The 16381-nt window shown below is 49.8% G+C and overlaps 1 protein-coding gene across 1 annotated transcript in view; it reads right to left on the reverse strand.

The window, feature by feature from the left end:
• WDR62 (WD repeat domain 62) overlaps positions 1-16381 on the reverse strand; it is a 42743-nt gene that overhangs the window by 7538 nt on the left and 18824 nt on the right. Inside the window, exons 10-20 of the mRNA XM_032323598.1 lie at positions 13373-13510; positions 11351-11529; positions 10211-10302; positions 8497-8622; positions 5804-5871; positions 5601-5722; positions 4671-4746; positions 3944-4055; positions 3785-3848; positions 2998-3126; positions 1842-1975 (exon numbers count right to left, since the gene is read on the reverse strand). Of these exons, the coding sequence (XP_032179489.1) occupies positions 1842-1975; positions 2998-3126; positions 3785-3848; positions 3944-4055; positions 4671-4746; positions 5601-5722; positions 5804-5871; positions 8497-8622; positions 10211-10302; positions 11351-11529; positions 13373-13510 (1240 nt within the window). The remainder of the gene's footprint in view (positions 1-1841; positions 1976-2997; positions 3127-3784; positions 3849-3943; positions 4056-4670; positions 4747-5600; positions 5723-5803; positions 5872-8496; positions 8623-10210; positions 10303-11350; positions 11530-13372; positions 13511-16381) is intronic.

Below are 16381 nucleotides of genomic sequence, written 5' to 3' on the forward strand. Positions count from 1 at the left end.
AGTGTACTACATGCCAGCCCTCACTTCCATCTGGAGAAACTCTCACATGTGCCTGGAGAGGCCCAGGAATGGTCAGCACGGCCTTATCACAAAGGTGCACAGTTAGAAAACCCTAAATGTCCTTCCAGAGGCAAATACCTTAAAATATCCCACTATGCTGCTGGTTAAAAGAGGGAGGCCTGTGGGGCACCTAGGTGGCTCAGTTGGTTGAGCATCTGACTCAATTTTGGCTCAGGCTCCAGTCATGATCTCAGGGTGCTGAGATCCAGTCCTGCACTGGATTCCCCGCTCAGCGTGGCGTCTGCTTGAGACTCTCTCCCTCTCCCTCTGCCCCTGCCACCACTCACACTCATCCTCTCTCTAAATAAATAAAATCCTTAAAAAAAAAAAAAGGGAGTCCTCTCTTTTGTATCCATCAATAGGTGAATATTTCTTCCTGTTTTCTTTTTTAAAGAGTTTATTCATTTGAGAGAGGTTGATATTTCTTCTCTTTTCAAAAAATATTTACTTATTTATTTGAGAGAGAGAGAGAGAGCGCAAGCACGAGGAGCAGAAGGGGAGGGGAAGGAAGAGGGAAGGAATCACAGGCAGACTCCACACTGAGCATAGAGCCTGACGCAGGGCTTGATCTCACAACCCTGAGATCACGACCTGAGCTGAAACCAAGAGTCAGACTGACTGAGCGACCTAGGCACCCTGAAAAGATACTTCTGAGAGGAAAAAGCTACTGAATGATGTCTATAGTAGAATACAATTTATGTACATAAGTATGACATGTTCTAATGGCTGTGTACATATGCATATTAATGTTCGGGAAAAGGCCTATAAGGTCTCATAAGAAACTGACAGAAGCGGCCACCCTGCAGAGAACATGGGATTGGGTGTGAGGGTGGCAACAAAGAAAATTTGCTTACTCTGACTTTTCCAAGGCTGAATTCTTACATTACTGTTGCCTACTGTTTAGTCAGCCCCTGTTGGCAGAGGACCTTGCCCTACACTGAAAGCCCCCAGCGTCTCTTAGCTGGAGCAACCATGGCTGATGGAACCTGAGAGAAGCCTTCAGGGAGCTTCTGGGCAAGTATCCTCTCCAAAGGAGGTTGGAAGAGGGACTGTCCTATGCAACCAGCAGCCATCTTGCAGCCATGAGGGCCTAAGCCAAGGCAACATGCAGAAGGGCAGAAATTTAGAAATTTTATTTGCTATAAAGTCATCGAGCTACTGTTCTCCCTTCTGCCTGAACAAACAGAATGTGTTGTCTTCTGGTTAACAGCAACTTATTTTTCCCCGGGGACATCCCCTGCACCCCTGCCCACCCTCTTTGGTCACATGGCTCCAGTGCCCTTCAGGGATGACCACATGACTCAGGCCTGGCCAATCACAGCTACAGGCTCAGAAATGGCCACCATGACTCACACTGGAAATGTGGGTCACGACCCCAGGCTTTTGCTTGAGCTACAGGGAAAGAGATGCTCTCTTCTCTAGAGTTTTATCACCTAGAGCTGTTGGGGGGACTCTGCCACCAGGAAAGGGAGATTCTGCCTGAGAGCAAGGGCAAGGTGGAGAAAAGCAGTGCCAAAAGGTGGAGAAAAATAAATTCCTTTAACATCACCTGACAACAGGGGTCCAGCTATTGCCTGAAGCCAATAAGGCGATTTTCAGGTATATGATCCAATAAATCCTCTTTCCAGCTGAAGCCAGTGAGAATCTGGCTGCTATTACACTGAGGGAGTCCTGACTGATACGGTTATTCAGCTTCATTTCCAAGTGGTGGGTGAAACCCAGCAACGATCCCTATACCAAGAGTTCAAATAGGGCCCCTTCGGATGGACCCCTTCCCCAACCTGGGTCCAAGCTCTCTTTGGATGGTGTCTTCAGCAACTCTTCCAGTTCACACTCTTCCTCCAGCTCATCCTCTGTCTGCTCTCCAGGGCTTAAGGAGCAAATCTCACTGGGCGCAGATGTATAGGTCTCCTGCCTGAGGCCAAGAATGAGAACGGCAAGGAGAGAAATACATAAATGTTGTGGTGGTTTGGAGGGACAGTGAGATGTCTACGGTTGGGTCCTGTGCTAGCTTCCATATGCATATATTACTGAATTCTGGTCAGGATGGTGCTGGGATCCCAGCACCTGCTCTGCTGGAAATATCACCATAATAAATTAGATATTACAAAGACTGTGCTTAAAAAATAAGACAAACTCTCTAAGGGCAACAGCCAGAGGACAGAAAGCAAAGCAGACAGTGGAGGCTTTAGTACTAAGCTGTGTACTTCATTCTGGGAAGTGTGTATGGGGTGGGTAGCAATAAGGTTTTATCTCTTTTGGAGTACAGGACCCTAAAACACACAGGTGGGCACTGGGGGGCACCTGGGGCAATGTGGAAGCCTCAAAACCAGGAGCCAAGAGGAGCTCCCCATGCCCTTGGTACCTAGATTGGCAAGACCTCCAGTACTATGAGGACGGGAGGCTCATGTTCAGGTCTGGTCCCTGAGGGGAGGCAATGGCAAAGCCTCAAGGCAGAGAAAGGCAAGGACAGCTCCAGAGGCAAGAGAAGAGGATAAGCCCCGAAATCTCCCACTCGAGTGAGACCTCCAAACTAAAATCCCTAATCAAAAATTAGAATACGATTCCACGCCAAATAAAACTGGTCTTGCAGCATAAAAACGTTGAAGAGTACGGACCCTCTGCCAGAGCCTTCCCTTCTCACTGCACACTGCGTCGGGGGCCTCCCCAGCTCTGAGTTCCCTGGAGCTCCTTCTCCCATCACAGTGCTCATAGGCTCTCCATTTTGCTTTTCCACTTCAAAACCCTTTTCCCATATACTTTCAAAAGCCTGTACTCAAAATCTGTTTCCTCATCGAGGCCACGGCTGCACACAAGCAGGGCCTAGGGCTGTCCTGGCCATGGCTGCCTTTGGTGTCACTCCTCAGGGGGCCCAGGGCAGGAAGACACTTCTCTGGCAGACAGACAAATGGCGGAGGGCTAGATCACTGCCAGGACCTGGGCTGGCCGCTCCACTTCCCATCCTTCATGTGCTGTTGCTGCTGCTGCTCCCGGTGGTTGATCTCCAGCAAGTGCTGCTTCATGCAGTTTGTGATCTCTGGGCCCAGGTGCCAGATGAACACGCAGCTGCAGAGGCCAGAGAGAGATGTGGAAGGGAGAGCAACAGGAGACACGGAAGCTGTCAGACCCTGGAGCCCCCTGGGTTACTACAGCCGAGACCCCATTCCCTGGCCCCTCCCAGAAAACACCTGCCTTCCGCTTGGGGTGGGGGCAGGGGTTCCAGGCCATGTGGGGTCTAAACCCTGGGCGGGGTTCAAAGCCTCCCAGCAAACCAGGACCTGTTCTGAAGTCCTCAAAGCTCAAGGAAAGGGGCTGGGGAAGGACTGTAATAAACCAAAGGGGGCGACAAGAGAGACTTCTTTGGGCACCAACCACATGCTAAGGACTTTATATGCCACCTCATTTGATTCTCACTGCATAGTTGTCCAGGACGCTGGGATCATCTTTTACAGATGAGCAAACTGAGGCTTAGAGATGGGAAATAACCTGCTCAAGATGCCACATAAGTGGCAGATGTGTGATTTCCGGGCTGGGTGTGACACCAAGGTCCACACAGTCAAAGGAGAGAGCTGTAAGGTGGAGCCCTTGGCAGAGCTCTCTGCATGGGCAGGGCAGTCCAGGAGCATGGTCTTCCTGCTGTCTGAGCCCCTGCACACCCCACAGTAACGGTCTTGCCCACTCCCAGGGGGAGGCCAGCCAGGGGCGGCCTCCAGAGCTTTCCCACCTGTCTCCGGATACTGTGATCAAATGACGACAGTCGTAGGTGAACTTCATGCCAGTAACGATTTCTGAAAGCAGAGCAGAGAAGCCGTGCTGCCCTTCTGAGTCAGAAGGCTGTGTGGGGGCACACGAGGAGGTGTCCCACGTAGGGAGGTACACCTACCTGAGTGACCAAACATCTTGGCAACGCACTCGCCCGAGTAAAAGTCAATCACTGAGATGCTTTTGTCGGAGCAGCTGGTGGCCAGGAAGGTGCCTGAGGGGTCCACGTGGACCTGGGAAGAAGAGGACCCCTGTGACAGCGGGGCTGGCTGCTTCTTCCCTATGGCGAGGCTGGGTCAAACCTCACAGCCTCCCTGGTGAGGATGGAACTCCTGCTTCCATTTTACATGTGAAAAAAATGACCAACCAAGCCCTGGGTCAAGCACTGTACATGTGCAGACTGATTTCTCCCAGAGAAAAATCCTGTGATGGAGGTTCTTTCTATCTGCATTTTACAGGTGATGAAACAGGCTTCAGAGGACGATACTTGCCCAAGGTCATAGCCAGAGACAGAGCTGCGAGAGTCTGACCTTGAAGCCTGAACTCATAACTCCCCTCCTTCAGAGGCTCTGAGAAGTTCCCCCAGGCCTCTTGGGTTGTTCTCACCACACCGTGGCCACTCAAAACAGAAACCACTTAAATGTCCCGGTTTGGGAAAGGGCTCAGTAAATAAAGGTAAACTAGTCGGGGATACCCCTCCCCAAGCTCCCAAGCAACCTTGGTCAGCCAGGCCGGAGTGGGTGCTGGCCAGCTTGTGACCCTTTGGTCAGATGCCCAGGAGGCCACGGTCAGGGCAGCAGGCGGATGGGGGATGTGCGCGCTTTCCACCCGGGGCCCCTGCTACTCACCTTGAGCAGGGACCCTTCGTCACCCTGTGAGCCCTTGTAGCACTTCTTCTGCTTTCCATTCACGGTATTGTAGACTCTGGGGAGGTGAGGGCACAACGTGGCCAATGTGGCCCTGCCCACCTGCCCCCTCTTGCGTTCTGGTTCCAGCCTTACCAACCATCTTCCTTGCCCCTGGAAGCCCCTTGCCCCCTCTCAGCCCCCGTCTGATCCCTGGAGAATGAGATGCCATCTGAGGCTGAGGTCATGGAGGTTATGTACTGGGGTACCCACAGAGTCAGTGTCCGTTGAACTAACGTCTGTCTTCCCCGCTACAGAGCAAGCAGGGTGCCTGGCCCTCAATTTGAATGAGCAGATGCAAGAGATGGAGAACCTCTTGGCACAAGCTCTCCACTCCCCGGCTCATCCCTCCACATCCTTCCCAGTCTCAATTCAGATGCTCCTTCCATCAAGCCCTGCTTGATCCCCAGGTAGGATCAGGTGTCTGGATCCCCCAAGTCCCCTGGGCTCTCTCAGCCCTGACCGCTCCCTGCTATCACCGTCTAGCGAGGTGTCCATCTTGCCTCGCTTGGACTGGGAGTTCCGTGAAGGCAGGGCCCGCGGCTGCCCTGCTCGCTGCCGCGTCTCCTGCACCGTCCGTCCCAGCTTGGGTGCTCAGGGAATGTAGGGGAGTGAATGAACTGGTGAGCCACATCAGTACCTCTGAGCCAGCCCACACAGAACTCTGGAGACCCAAAAGGAACCCCTTTGCTGACCTGGAGGCTAGGCCTGGGTGAGCACAGCTCCTAAGAAACACCCGCTGGGTTCCTCCACTGAGCCTAGTTCCTGAGGGACCAGACGAGCAGGGGGAGGAAAACAGACCCAACTAGGTCTCCTACAGATCCTACTCAGAAACCAGTCCAGTCCGACTCAGAGCCCAGGGCAGCTCCTTACCTCACATTGCGGTCCTGGCAGGCCACAGCCACATACTTTTGGGTGATGTCAATGTCCATGTCATACAAGGTGGTCTTCTCTGCCACGTGGTGGGTGCGGACAAAGTGTAGTCCGTCTGAGGTCTGGCAGGGCAGGCGGGGCCTTCAGAGGATGCCCCCGACAAGCTGCCCACCCCAGCTCCCAAGGAGGCCAACCCACTCTACCTGCTGGGCACTGCGAAAGTAGATGCTCTTGTCAGCCCCACAGCTGATCATCTGGATGTCTCTATTGCCTGGAGAAGGAGGGGGTGCATTAGGCAAGATTGGGCCACTGCCGAGCCTGACTTGGGGCAGGGATCCTAGCTAGGGAGCTCACTGCTAGGGTACTCTGCTGCGGGTCAGGGAGGGATTCCTGGAGGTGGTGAGTGGGCACTGGGTGCAGGTGGTATTCTAAGATGTGAGCTGTATGAGGTGGGACAGATAGAGCAGTGCCTCGGCAAACCTCTGCAGAGCAAGGGCAGATAGGGAAACAGGCCAGGGACACAGAAGGGGTACCATGTCCGATCTGGGATTTGGAAAGGTGATTTGGGCAACCGAGGGGAGGTGGGATCAAAGCAGGGGGCAAGTGGAGACAGGCAGACCACTGGGAGGTGCAGACCATCCTGAGCACCTCGGGTCAGGGCCCATGCCACACGGGTCTCCCTTCCTGACTGCTCACCGGCCATTCCACTGTACAGGTGTGAACCTGGGGCTGAGAGTCACACAGTCCTGCCCCAGGGCACACGGAGTCAGGACAGGGCCAAGATTAGACTCAGGTATTTTCTGGCTAAACACTGTGCTCTGAGCCCTGGCTTTCCTTCCATGCCTTAGTTTTCTGTCTGTACAATGGGCCTATGACAGCTCCCACCCCATGGAGTTTTGTGAAGCCTGTGGAAGCGTGGCTGCCTCCTGGTAAGCACTCTACATATTCTTGCCTTTCTTCTTTATAGATTAGAATACTAACAGCACAAATACCTCAGAGTCGTGGTGAGGATGTGAGGACAGAACAGATGTAAAACACTGAGATAAATTATAACGCCCTGGCACCGCAGACCTGCTGTTTCACGGCAGGATATCTGAGTGGGTGCAGGCTTGACACGCAAGCTGTCCCTCTGGTAGGAGTCACGGGCCCCCAGAAGGGAGTGAGTCCTGTGTGGGCGAGCAAGTGTGACCTGGGAGGGCCCCAGAGAGGCCTGCAAGTTACCGGTAATGTTCTGTTTCTGTGGGGTGGGGAGCCCAAGCACTTAGCAGTGTTAGAACACAGCGATCAGAACAGTCACTGGTTATAAACAATACGTGTGTCTGTTCTAGTGCATACTCACTGATTATGAACCTTGACGGGAAGTTCATTGTATTATTCTGTAAATACACATTTGTATTCATTTGTTTGGATATGTTTCAGATAAAACTGTTAAAGACTGAATCCTTCTTTAGCAAGGCAGCTGCTGTTAGGTTTCAATTGGCTGGAGCCCAGTTTATACGAAAATTGTCCATGTTTTGAGAAAAGCCCAGCTGGAACAGAGCACTCAGGAGCTGGGTCTAGAACTTATGTCTTGTCAGACTAGCTGGGGGCTCTGATGAAAACCCACACCCTGCAGAAGGTGGCCTTAAGGACCAATTTCTGGGCCACCCCTTGGACTGTCATCACCACTCTTAGATCCATTCATGAAAGCTGAGGTCACTGGTGGACAAACAGTTAAGCTTACTGATTTTTTTTGTTTTTTAAAGATTTTATCCATTTATTTGACAGAGAGATCACAAGTAGGCAGAGAGGCAGGCAAAGAGAGAGGGAAGCAGGCTCCCCGCTGAGCAGAGAGTCTGATGTGGGGCTCGATCCCAGGACGCTAAGATCATGACCTGAGCCAAAGGCAGAGGCTTAACCCACTGAGCCACCCAGGCACCCCTAGGCTTACTAATTTATTCTAACTAACTCTATCCCACGGAATGAATAGGCTTTTAAAGATGTCTGAGAAGTTTTGGCTATCTTCAACAAGACACATCAAACACTGTTAACTTTTGTCCATTGTTAACTTGTTTTAGCTACAGAGAGGTAGGGCAGGAAGTGGGGAGGACCAAGGGTCATTAATACCTTCTCAGCCACAAGATTACATGTAAAAAAAATTCTTCAGAGTCAAGAGCTTAGAGTGAGTACATGGATATATTCTCTCCATGGACAGATTCTTCTGAAATACAGTTTTGAATATGCTCTTGGGTTCTGATCAGTTAAACCCTACAGGACGGGCCTTCTCTCCCCTTGGAATCCATTAGAGCTAAGGACCTCCATGCTGAACCTTTCGAGTCTAGAAGAAATCCCTTTGATTTCCTAATTGAGTGTGGGCTTCGCAGGACAGCCTTACCAAGATCTAAGCCTGCACCTCTTGGCTGAGTGACTCCAGCTGTGAGCGGGGTAAGGAAGGGGCTAACTGCAGTGCAAGGATCCTCGCCAGCACAGAATTAGCTTCCAGTAATTTTCATGGTCACCTATTTTCCTGCCAAGGTCACCAGTGTCCATATTGCCCTCTCGCAGGATTGGCATCCTGATTTCCTTTGGGGCAACAATATTCACCTAATTCCAGTCCTCCTGGATCAGAGGCAGAGGCAGGTGTAGGCTGGGGGGCACATGAGTCACACCTGCCCCAAGAAAACACCCCAAAGCCCTGGCACTGGAAACTGTTCTGAAAAGCACAGGTGCCTCAAGCCAGCACAAGGGAAGTCAGCGCCCGATTTCTGCCAAAACTGACAGAGGGAAAGTCTCCTTCCAGTGGCACAGTGATAACCCAGATTCCCCCAACTGCAGAAAGGCACAGCTGACAGAGTCTTGATAAGAGCCAAAGGAGTGCACCAAACAAGGCGGAGGAAGCAGGGAGGAAGGGGCTCACCAGCAAACTTGATGGCTGTGATGGAGGAGGAGTGGTCGTCCAGGGTCTGCTCCAGGTTGTAGTTCTTCTCCACGTTCAGCACGTGGATCAGTCGGTCCCGACTGGCCGAGGCCAGCAAGGTCAGCCCTGTGAGTGGACAGGGTATCCCTGGATTCCCAGGCAGCCACTTGATGCTCTGGCCTCCCAGACAGCAGCGTGACTGGCTTTCCTGGCCCTGAAGAAGGGGGCTCTGGTTCTATACCTGCAGCCAACTTGCCCCAAACCCAGAAAGGGGCCATGCCCTCAGCTCTCTGTAGTGTTTCCTCAGAACCCCCCAAACCCTGGCATATCACACCCCCTGCCACCAGTTCAGGGGGATGAGCCTTGAGGTACCCACGGATGCTCTGTCACCCGTGCCCACAGCAGACGTCATCGCAGAGCCCAGCAATACTTCCTGCCAAGTCCAACTCTTGGGCATGCCATGTGAAGCCCTGCCAACTTCCCAGTCTCCCCAGAATACTGTTCCCTCCCTCTCTGCACTCTGGCTACAGGGGTCTTGACCGGGTCCTACTGACAGCCCGCTGCCATACTTCCTTCTGCCAGAGTGCCCCCTCAGACAGCGCTTACCCTGGTCGACTGGCGCATCTGAGGGTGAACACATGACCTGAGGCAGAGGGGAGCTCAGGAAGGACATACTGAGTGAAGAGAGACCTCAAGAGAAACTGGTGGGACAGAGGGTGCAGAGAAACGAAGAAGGAAGAGTGAGCGTGGGAAAGATTCCTAACTGATCAGGACATGACTCCACCTAAGTTCTGTTCCTGTCAAAAATGTATCAGCAGAATGAAAAATCATGAGGAAAACAGACAAACTCAAATGGAAGGAAATTCTACAAAACGACTGGTCTATGTCCGCAGACAGTCATAAAGACAAATTAAGGCTGTGGAAATGTTCCCGAAAAAAGGTGATAAAAGAGCTATGAAAACCCAAGTGTGAACTCAGATGGGAGATACAAAGGTGCTATCCAGGATAATACTGGGACAGCTGGCAAAATGGGAATAAGGACCACAAAAGAGAGGACAATAGAGGATAGAGTGAAATGCCCACATGTGATAGGTGCACGTGGTCATGTAAATGGATGTCTTCACAGACCCACTAAAGTGTGAAAGGTCAAGCCTTCAACTTACTAACAAGTCAGCAAAAGGAATGTATATGCTAGTATTTCACTAATGTGAGAGTATGCACACACACATGCACAAACATGGAGAAAGAAATGGAGATGGGGAAGCAGATTAAGGCATGCATACAATCATACGAGTCAGACAGAATTTAGAAGAAAAATAACCTGAGGAATCTGGGTGAAGAGAACATGGGTATTTATTCTAATTCTCTTGCAATTTTCCTGTAGGCATCCAACTTTTTCAAAATAATATGTTTGATATTATTTGATATATAATGTGATCTATAACTGCTGATCTAGCCATACAGTCTCTCATTCAACGTTCACCTCTTTAACCTGAATGCTGTTCAGGATACTGGGAACCAGGGCAAGCAGCTCCAGCCCAGTTCTGCCTGCCAGAGTCTCGCATCCTGGAGTCCCAGCCACCCTGGTCGCAGGCCCAGCGGCAGGGGTGCTTACTCTCACCCCCAGCCCCACCAGACATCAACTAGCCATCTCTGTGACCCTGCCGGGGGGGCTGCTCCCCCACCGTCCCCCTGCCACCCCGCAGAGGTTTACCAGTCTCGGGCTTGGAGTACTCCAGGCACAGCACCTCGGCATCATGGGCCTCCACCTTGACCAGTTCATCCATGAAGTGCAGCTCGTGGATCCTGGGAGACACACAATGTTCACTGTACCCTGCCTGGAGTCCCCACACCTCGGCTCCAGGTGCTCTGCCACTGCTCAGAAAGGTCAGAGCTCCAGCCCCGCAACATGGGGAACTTCCTGCCCTGGCCAACTAATCTAGAGATGCCCAACCATTCCTCTCATCTAGAAACCTGCTACCTTAAAGGCGGCAGTGCCAAGCCTGGGGCACCTAAGTGGGCACTCCGCCCTTATGGGTCCATGCGCCAGGTCTAGGACAACCCTCTGGGTGGGGATGGGGCCAGGGGTCAGAGGTCACTCTCAAGGATAGGACCTATGGGTAAGGAATACTTGATTCCAATCTTCCTTTCTTAAAGACTCTCTCTTTCCTGAAATGCTCTCTCCAAATGAAATCAACCAACCAACAGGCCATCTAGGATGATATCTATATCTACGATGATCATCTATCTTAGCTTAACCACTGGCCTTTCCTGCATGGTGGCTACCCCTTTAAGATGGAGCACATGACCCTCCCCTCCTTCTTCATTGGCTTCAGCACCCAGGTGGTCACAGCTGCCATTCCTCAACTTAAGCCTGGTCCCCATGAGAGTACTCACATTCTGTCAGCACCTACTGGTCTGGGAACATCTTTTAAAAAAGTCCGTGGTGTGGGTAAACAGCCTGAGCCCTCAAATGTCCCATCCTTCCGGCCCCCTCCTGGTGCCACCAGGGGCCCCCATGCTCCAGCTGGCATCCTCTCTGACTGTTCAGCATTGGTGTCACATGGCTGGTAAAAGTGTCACCCTAGCCTAGAACGCAAGCTTGCCTGTCTACCACACAGGCACCATTCGCAAGCCCAGCTGCTGAGGTGCTGGGAGCTACCCTATTTCAGCCTTCTGGAAGATACCTTTCAGCTTCGGGTCTCAGGGATGGCTGGTTTCCAGACTGCCATTCACAGTCTCTCATTCCCAATGGGAAAGCAGAGGTGCTGAGGCCATGGCTCCTTCCCTTCATCCTCAGGACCAAAGCCTGAGCTGGGAAGCGTACACCAGTCACCCCCTGGGGCTCACTTGCCTCAGATTTCCACTTCGGTCGCCTGAAGCCAAGTGCTGGCCATCAGGACTGACCTGCATGACTCGCACGCCAGCCTTCACGTCCACAGGTGTCCCGATCTCACTCCCCCGGTCAGGGAAGTGGGACATGTCCTGCAGGTGCTGGATGTCATTCTCTACATAAACTACCTTCAGCAGGGTCTGTGGGAAGGAGAGGGCTGAGGTCAGTGCTCTCGGAAGGTCTGAAGCACCTCTGTGATTCTGTCTCCCAGTGGCCAATCTCCCATTCTTCATCAGTAACAGAACTCCACATTTAACCTTCCCGACTCAGAGTAACTGTTTCCCAACTGCCCCTGCAGCTAGACGAGGCTCTGTAAATAAATTCTGGTCAATGAAATGTAAAACAAGCAAGAACCCTTCAGCTCCCTTTTCGTTTGTCCTGTTACCTGGAGCTCCAGCAGCCATATTGGAGGGTAAGGACAAGGGCTACTCCAAAGGGGCAGAGTGGAGAGCTGAAGGCTCTTGGGTCTCTAAGGGCCTCCTGCAGCTGCCAAGACAGCTTGGACTGGTTATTGCCAGACTATTTTTATGGGTCAAAAAACCAAACTTTCACCTCTTATTTTGGGTTTTCTGTTGTATGCAGCCAAATATAACATGTATATCACAGGTGTGGAAGAGAAGATGGCAGTACTGGGTTGGGGAGGTATGGGGGGTAAAGGGGCACCTGCTATACACACCCTGCATTAAGGGCCTTTTTTGTTCCAACCACACTGACTGCTCAGGTTTTCCAACTCACCGAACTCCTTCCTACCTAGGGCCTTTGCACAGGCTATTCCCTTGGCATAGGACACTCTCCCCTCCCCTCTTTACTCATCCTAGCCTTCCATACCTCAGCTCAGTTTTCTCTTCCTCTAGGAAGCTGTCCCTGACACCACAGATAAAATCAGATGACACTGTTATATATCCTACCAGCACTTCGCAATTTTCTTTCATAGTGCTTATCATGCTTATGACTCTATCATAGAGGTGCCAGCATGGCTCAGTTGGTTAAGAGTCCAATTCTTGATTTCAGTTCAGGTCATGATCTTAGGGTTTTGAGTCTGTCCCTGCACTGGGCTCCACACTCATCCCCTCTCCCCATGCGCTCTCTCTCTCAAATAAATACATAAATCTTAAAAAAAAAAAAAAAAAGATTATTTATGGGGCACCAGGGTGGTTCAGGTGGTTAAGCGTCTGCCTTCAGCTCAGGTCGTGATCCCCAGGGACCTGATCCCGGGGTCCCAGGATGGAGCCCTGTGTCGGGCTCTCTGCTCAGCAGAGAGTCAGTTTCTCCCTCTGCCCCGCCCCTGCCTGTTCTTTTTCTCTCTCTCTCCCCCAAATAAATAAATAAAATCTTTAAAATGATTTTATCGTAATTTGTACGGTTATTGGTTCACTGTCTGCCGCTCCCTGCTGGAGTGTGGGAGCCGCAAGAGCAGGAGGAGTGTCTCTCTTGGGCATTGGTGTGTCTCTAGCAGGCAGCACAGCACCTAGCAGGGATCTTACTAAGCATCTGCAGATGAAATGAATGCATGATTCATGTCTTAACTCTTTGGAGAAGCTCCCTCACTGGCTTAGCAATAGCAACCATTTCTTTGGCAAAGTGTTTTTTCCCTTTGGGGCCCGCCCGCACCCTCACCCAAGACCTCACAGTGCGCCAGACCAGGGAAGCCTCTCCCTGGTTTGGTCCATCAGGTGCTCTTCCAGGGAGCTCTGACTCAAGACTCAAGACCTGGGGAACAATTTCTTTTGAATATGTCAGTTTGCCTGGAATAGCTCTGCTGACACACCCAGAGATCAGGAGCTGACTGGCAGAGAGAAGCAGGGAGGACAGACCATGCTACCTCAGAGAGAAACAAGAAAGAGGAAGACACAGAGTGCTTCGTGGCTCCTGCCCCCACTGAAGCTTAATACCAAGGTCCACAAGACTCTCTCGTGCCCCTATATCCTATATTAAGTAGGTCTCTGTTCCTTCTAAAATATGGTTCACAATTAAGCCACTCACGTTACTGAAGATGTTTTTCTGCCAGTGAGAGTCAGGGCTGCTATCCATGTTCCAAAAGCGGATGGTGTTGTCTGAGGAACAAGTAAGAAAAGATCCTGATGGCAGACAAGCTCTCTGGTCTTCAAACTCGGGATACACCTACAGTTCCCAGAGAATAAGGCAAAGGGCAATTCATTACAACCATTTCAATGACAGCACTGTGATACTCTATTGCATTTTGGTGAAAAAAATTATGTTGCAGATAAATAGGCATAATGCAATGGCTTCTAAAAATAAACAGGAAAAAAGGGACACTAAAAGCTACTATATATTGTCCATGCACCATCTTTAGCCCAGGTCGTGAAACATCCCCAAACATAAATTTCTAAGGCAAATGTTTCAGCTCAGTCAAAAATCACTAAGCACCAAAGGAAACAAGGTACCTTGAGCAAAAAAGCAGAAACAACAGTCCAGCTTCAGATGTTGGAATTATCAGACAGAATATAAAACAACCCTGTTTAATATGTTTAAGGCAATAGAAGAACTTTGACAAAAGTAAAAGTAGGCAACCATAAGCTATAAAGAATAACCAAGCAAAGCTCAAAAAGAATAAATTTAACTATTTCTAGAAACAAAATGCATCTCAGAGAGTCAAAGAGATAATCTATAAGGGGATTTCAAAATACATAATACTGGGTTCTGAGAAGATGGTAATAGCAGCAGCATAGATTTTTAATCTAAAATCCCCACATAGGGACGCCTGAGTGGCTGAATTGGTTAAGCATCCAACAACTCTTGGTTTTGGCTTAGATCGTAATCTCAGGATCGTGGGGTCAAGACCTGCCTCGGGCTCTGCGCTCAGTGCTGAGTCTGCTTGAAGACTCTCTCTCTGCTCCTCTCTCCGCTTGTACACACCTGTGTGCTCTCTCTCTCTCTAAATGAATAAAATCCTTTTTTTAAAAGATTTTATTTATTTATTTGACAGAGAGAGATCACAAGCAGGCAGAGAGGCAGGCAGAGAGAGAGAGAGAGGAGGAAGCAGGCTCCCCACCGAGCAGAAAGCCTGACGCGGGGCTCGATCCCAGGACCCTGGGATCACGACCTGAGGCGAAGGCAGAGGCTTTAACCCACTGAGCCACCCAGGCACCCCCAAACAAATGAAATCTTAAACAAACAAACAAACAAGCCCATACAAAAATGAACAACCAGATAACAAAACCAAAATCCCATGAGCACCACTTACAGCAAAACGAGGGGATGAGATATTCTCTTAACTCCCAAAATACAAGCAGGTAGATACAAACTACCTCCAGTCATAAGATCTAGATATCATTAACATGTATATGAGAGAAAGTAGAGGGAGGCAATGAGGCACCTCAGAGACCCAACAAAGGATAACCGGGAAGTAGCCAACAGGTAGTCATGGGAACGTACAATGGGCCAAACTGAACAGCAGTTCAAATTGGGAGGGTTTCATCCCCACCAACAGTGGTTGAGGGCAAGGTTTGGCAGCTGGGTCTGAGGAACCTGGAGCACTAAAGGCCCAGTGAACTCTCACAACCAACCAGCCAGGGCTCTCTTCCAGGGCAAAGCCCTACCCTGAGGGGAAACTACTGCAAGTAGAAACAAAACTGATCAGAGTTCGAGTAAAGGGGAAGCTTAGAAAAAAGGAGGAGCACAATGCACAAATAGGAACATAACAAGGAAATATCAGAAAGCAAGCGCCAAACATTTTTTTTTAATAGTATAAAAATCATAAAAGATGGAATTCTTTCTTGAACTACAGCAACGTCTGTTTTTCTTTTTCTTTTCTTTTCTTTTTTTTTTTATTTTTAGATTTTTATTTATTTATTTGACAGACAGAGATCACAAGTGGGAAGAGAGGCAGGCAGAGAGAAAGGAAGGGAAGCAGGCTCCCCGCTGAGCAGAGAGCCTGATGCAGGGCTCCATCCCATGACTCGGGGATCATGACCTGAGCCGAAGGCAGAGGCTTTAACCAACCAACCAAGGGGAGTCACCCAGGCGCCCCTTATTTTTCTTTTTTAAGGACTCTCTATATCCAAGATGGGCCTCAAACTCACAAGCCCCAGATCAAGATTCTCGTGCCAGGTGCCCCTGTGAACTGCCCTGTGAATTTCTAAAAATTCAGAAAAGCTAATATTACATAAAAATGAAAACAAAAAAAAGGACAATACTCACATTCCAAACAAAGTTACCCTTTAAAATAAGAGGAAAAGAAAGCACACAAGAAACCTATTTCTACAAAACAAATCAAAACTGTAACTTTCTCTTTTTTCAAGATTTTTATTTATTTATTTGACAGACGGAGATCACAAGTAGGCAGAGAGGCAGGCAGAGAGAGAGAGAGAGAGAGAGAGAGAGAGAGAGGAGGAAGCAGGCTCCCTGCTGAGCAGAGAGCCCGATGTGGGGCTCAATCCCAGGACCCTGGGATCATGACCTGAGCTGAAGACAGAGGCTTTAACCCATTGAGCCACCCAGGCACCCCACAAAAACTGTAACTATTTCAAAATAAGCTAAAAGACATTAAGAAAGTGATGAGATATGAAAAGCAACCTAAATCACAATTAGAAAACTCAGAAATAAAATGACAGAATTCTAAGAGTTAGAAATAAATGAGAAATCATATTAAAATTAAAAGCCAAATGAGAAGGAATCCAAAAGTGAATAAACACAAAATGTAAAGCATGAAGAAATACATAAAAGGGGGGGAAATTATTAAAAATCAAAGAGAAATTGGGGCACCTGGGTGGCTCAATGGATTAGGCTTCTCCCTTCGGCTCAGGTCATGATTTCAGGGTTCTGGGATCGAGCGCTTCATCAAGCTCTCTGTTCAGCAGGGAGCCTGCTTCCCCCTGTCTCTCTGCCTGCCTCTCTGCCTACCTGTGATCTCTGTCTGTCAAATAAATAAATAAATCTTTGAAAAAAAAATCAAAGAGAAATGAAAGAAACTAAAAGGATTTGAGAAAAAGTGACAATATTGGAGCTAGGCAAATAAGATCCAACATACAG

The sequence above is a fragment of the Mustela erminea genome, chromosome 19, assembly GCF_009829155.1.
Source record: "Mustela erminea isolate mMusErm1 chromosome 19, mMusErm1.Pri, whole genome shotgun sequence".
NCBI classification, from domain to species: Eukaryota; Metazoa; Chordata; class Mammalia; order Carnivora; family Mustelidae; genus Mustela; species Mustela erminea.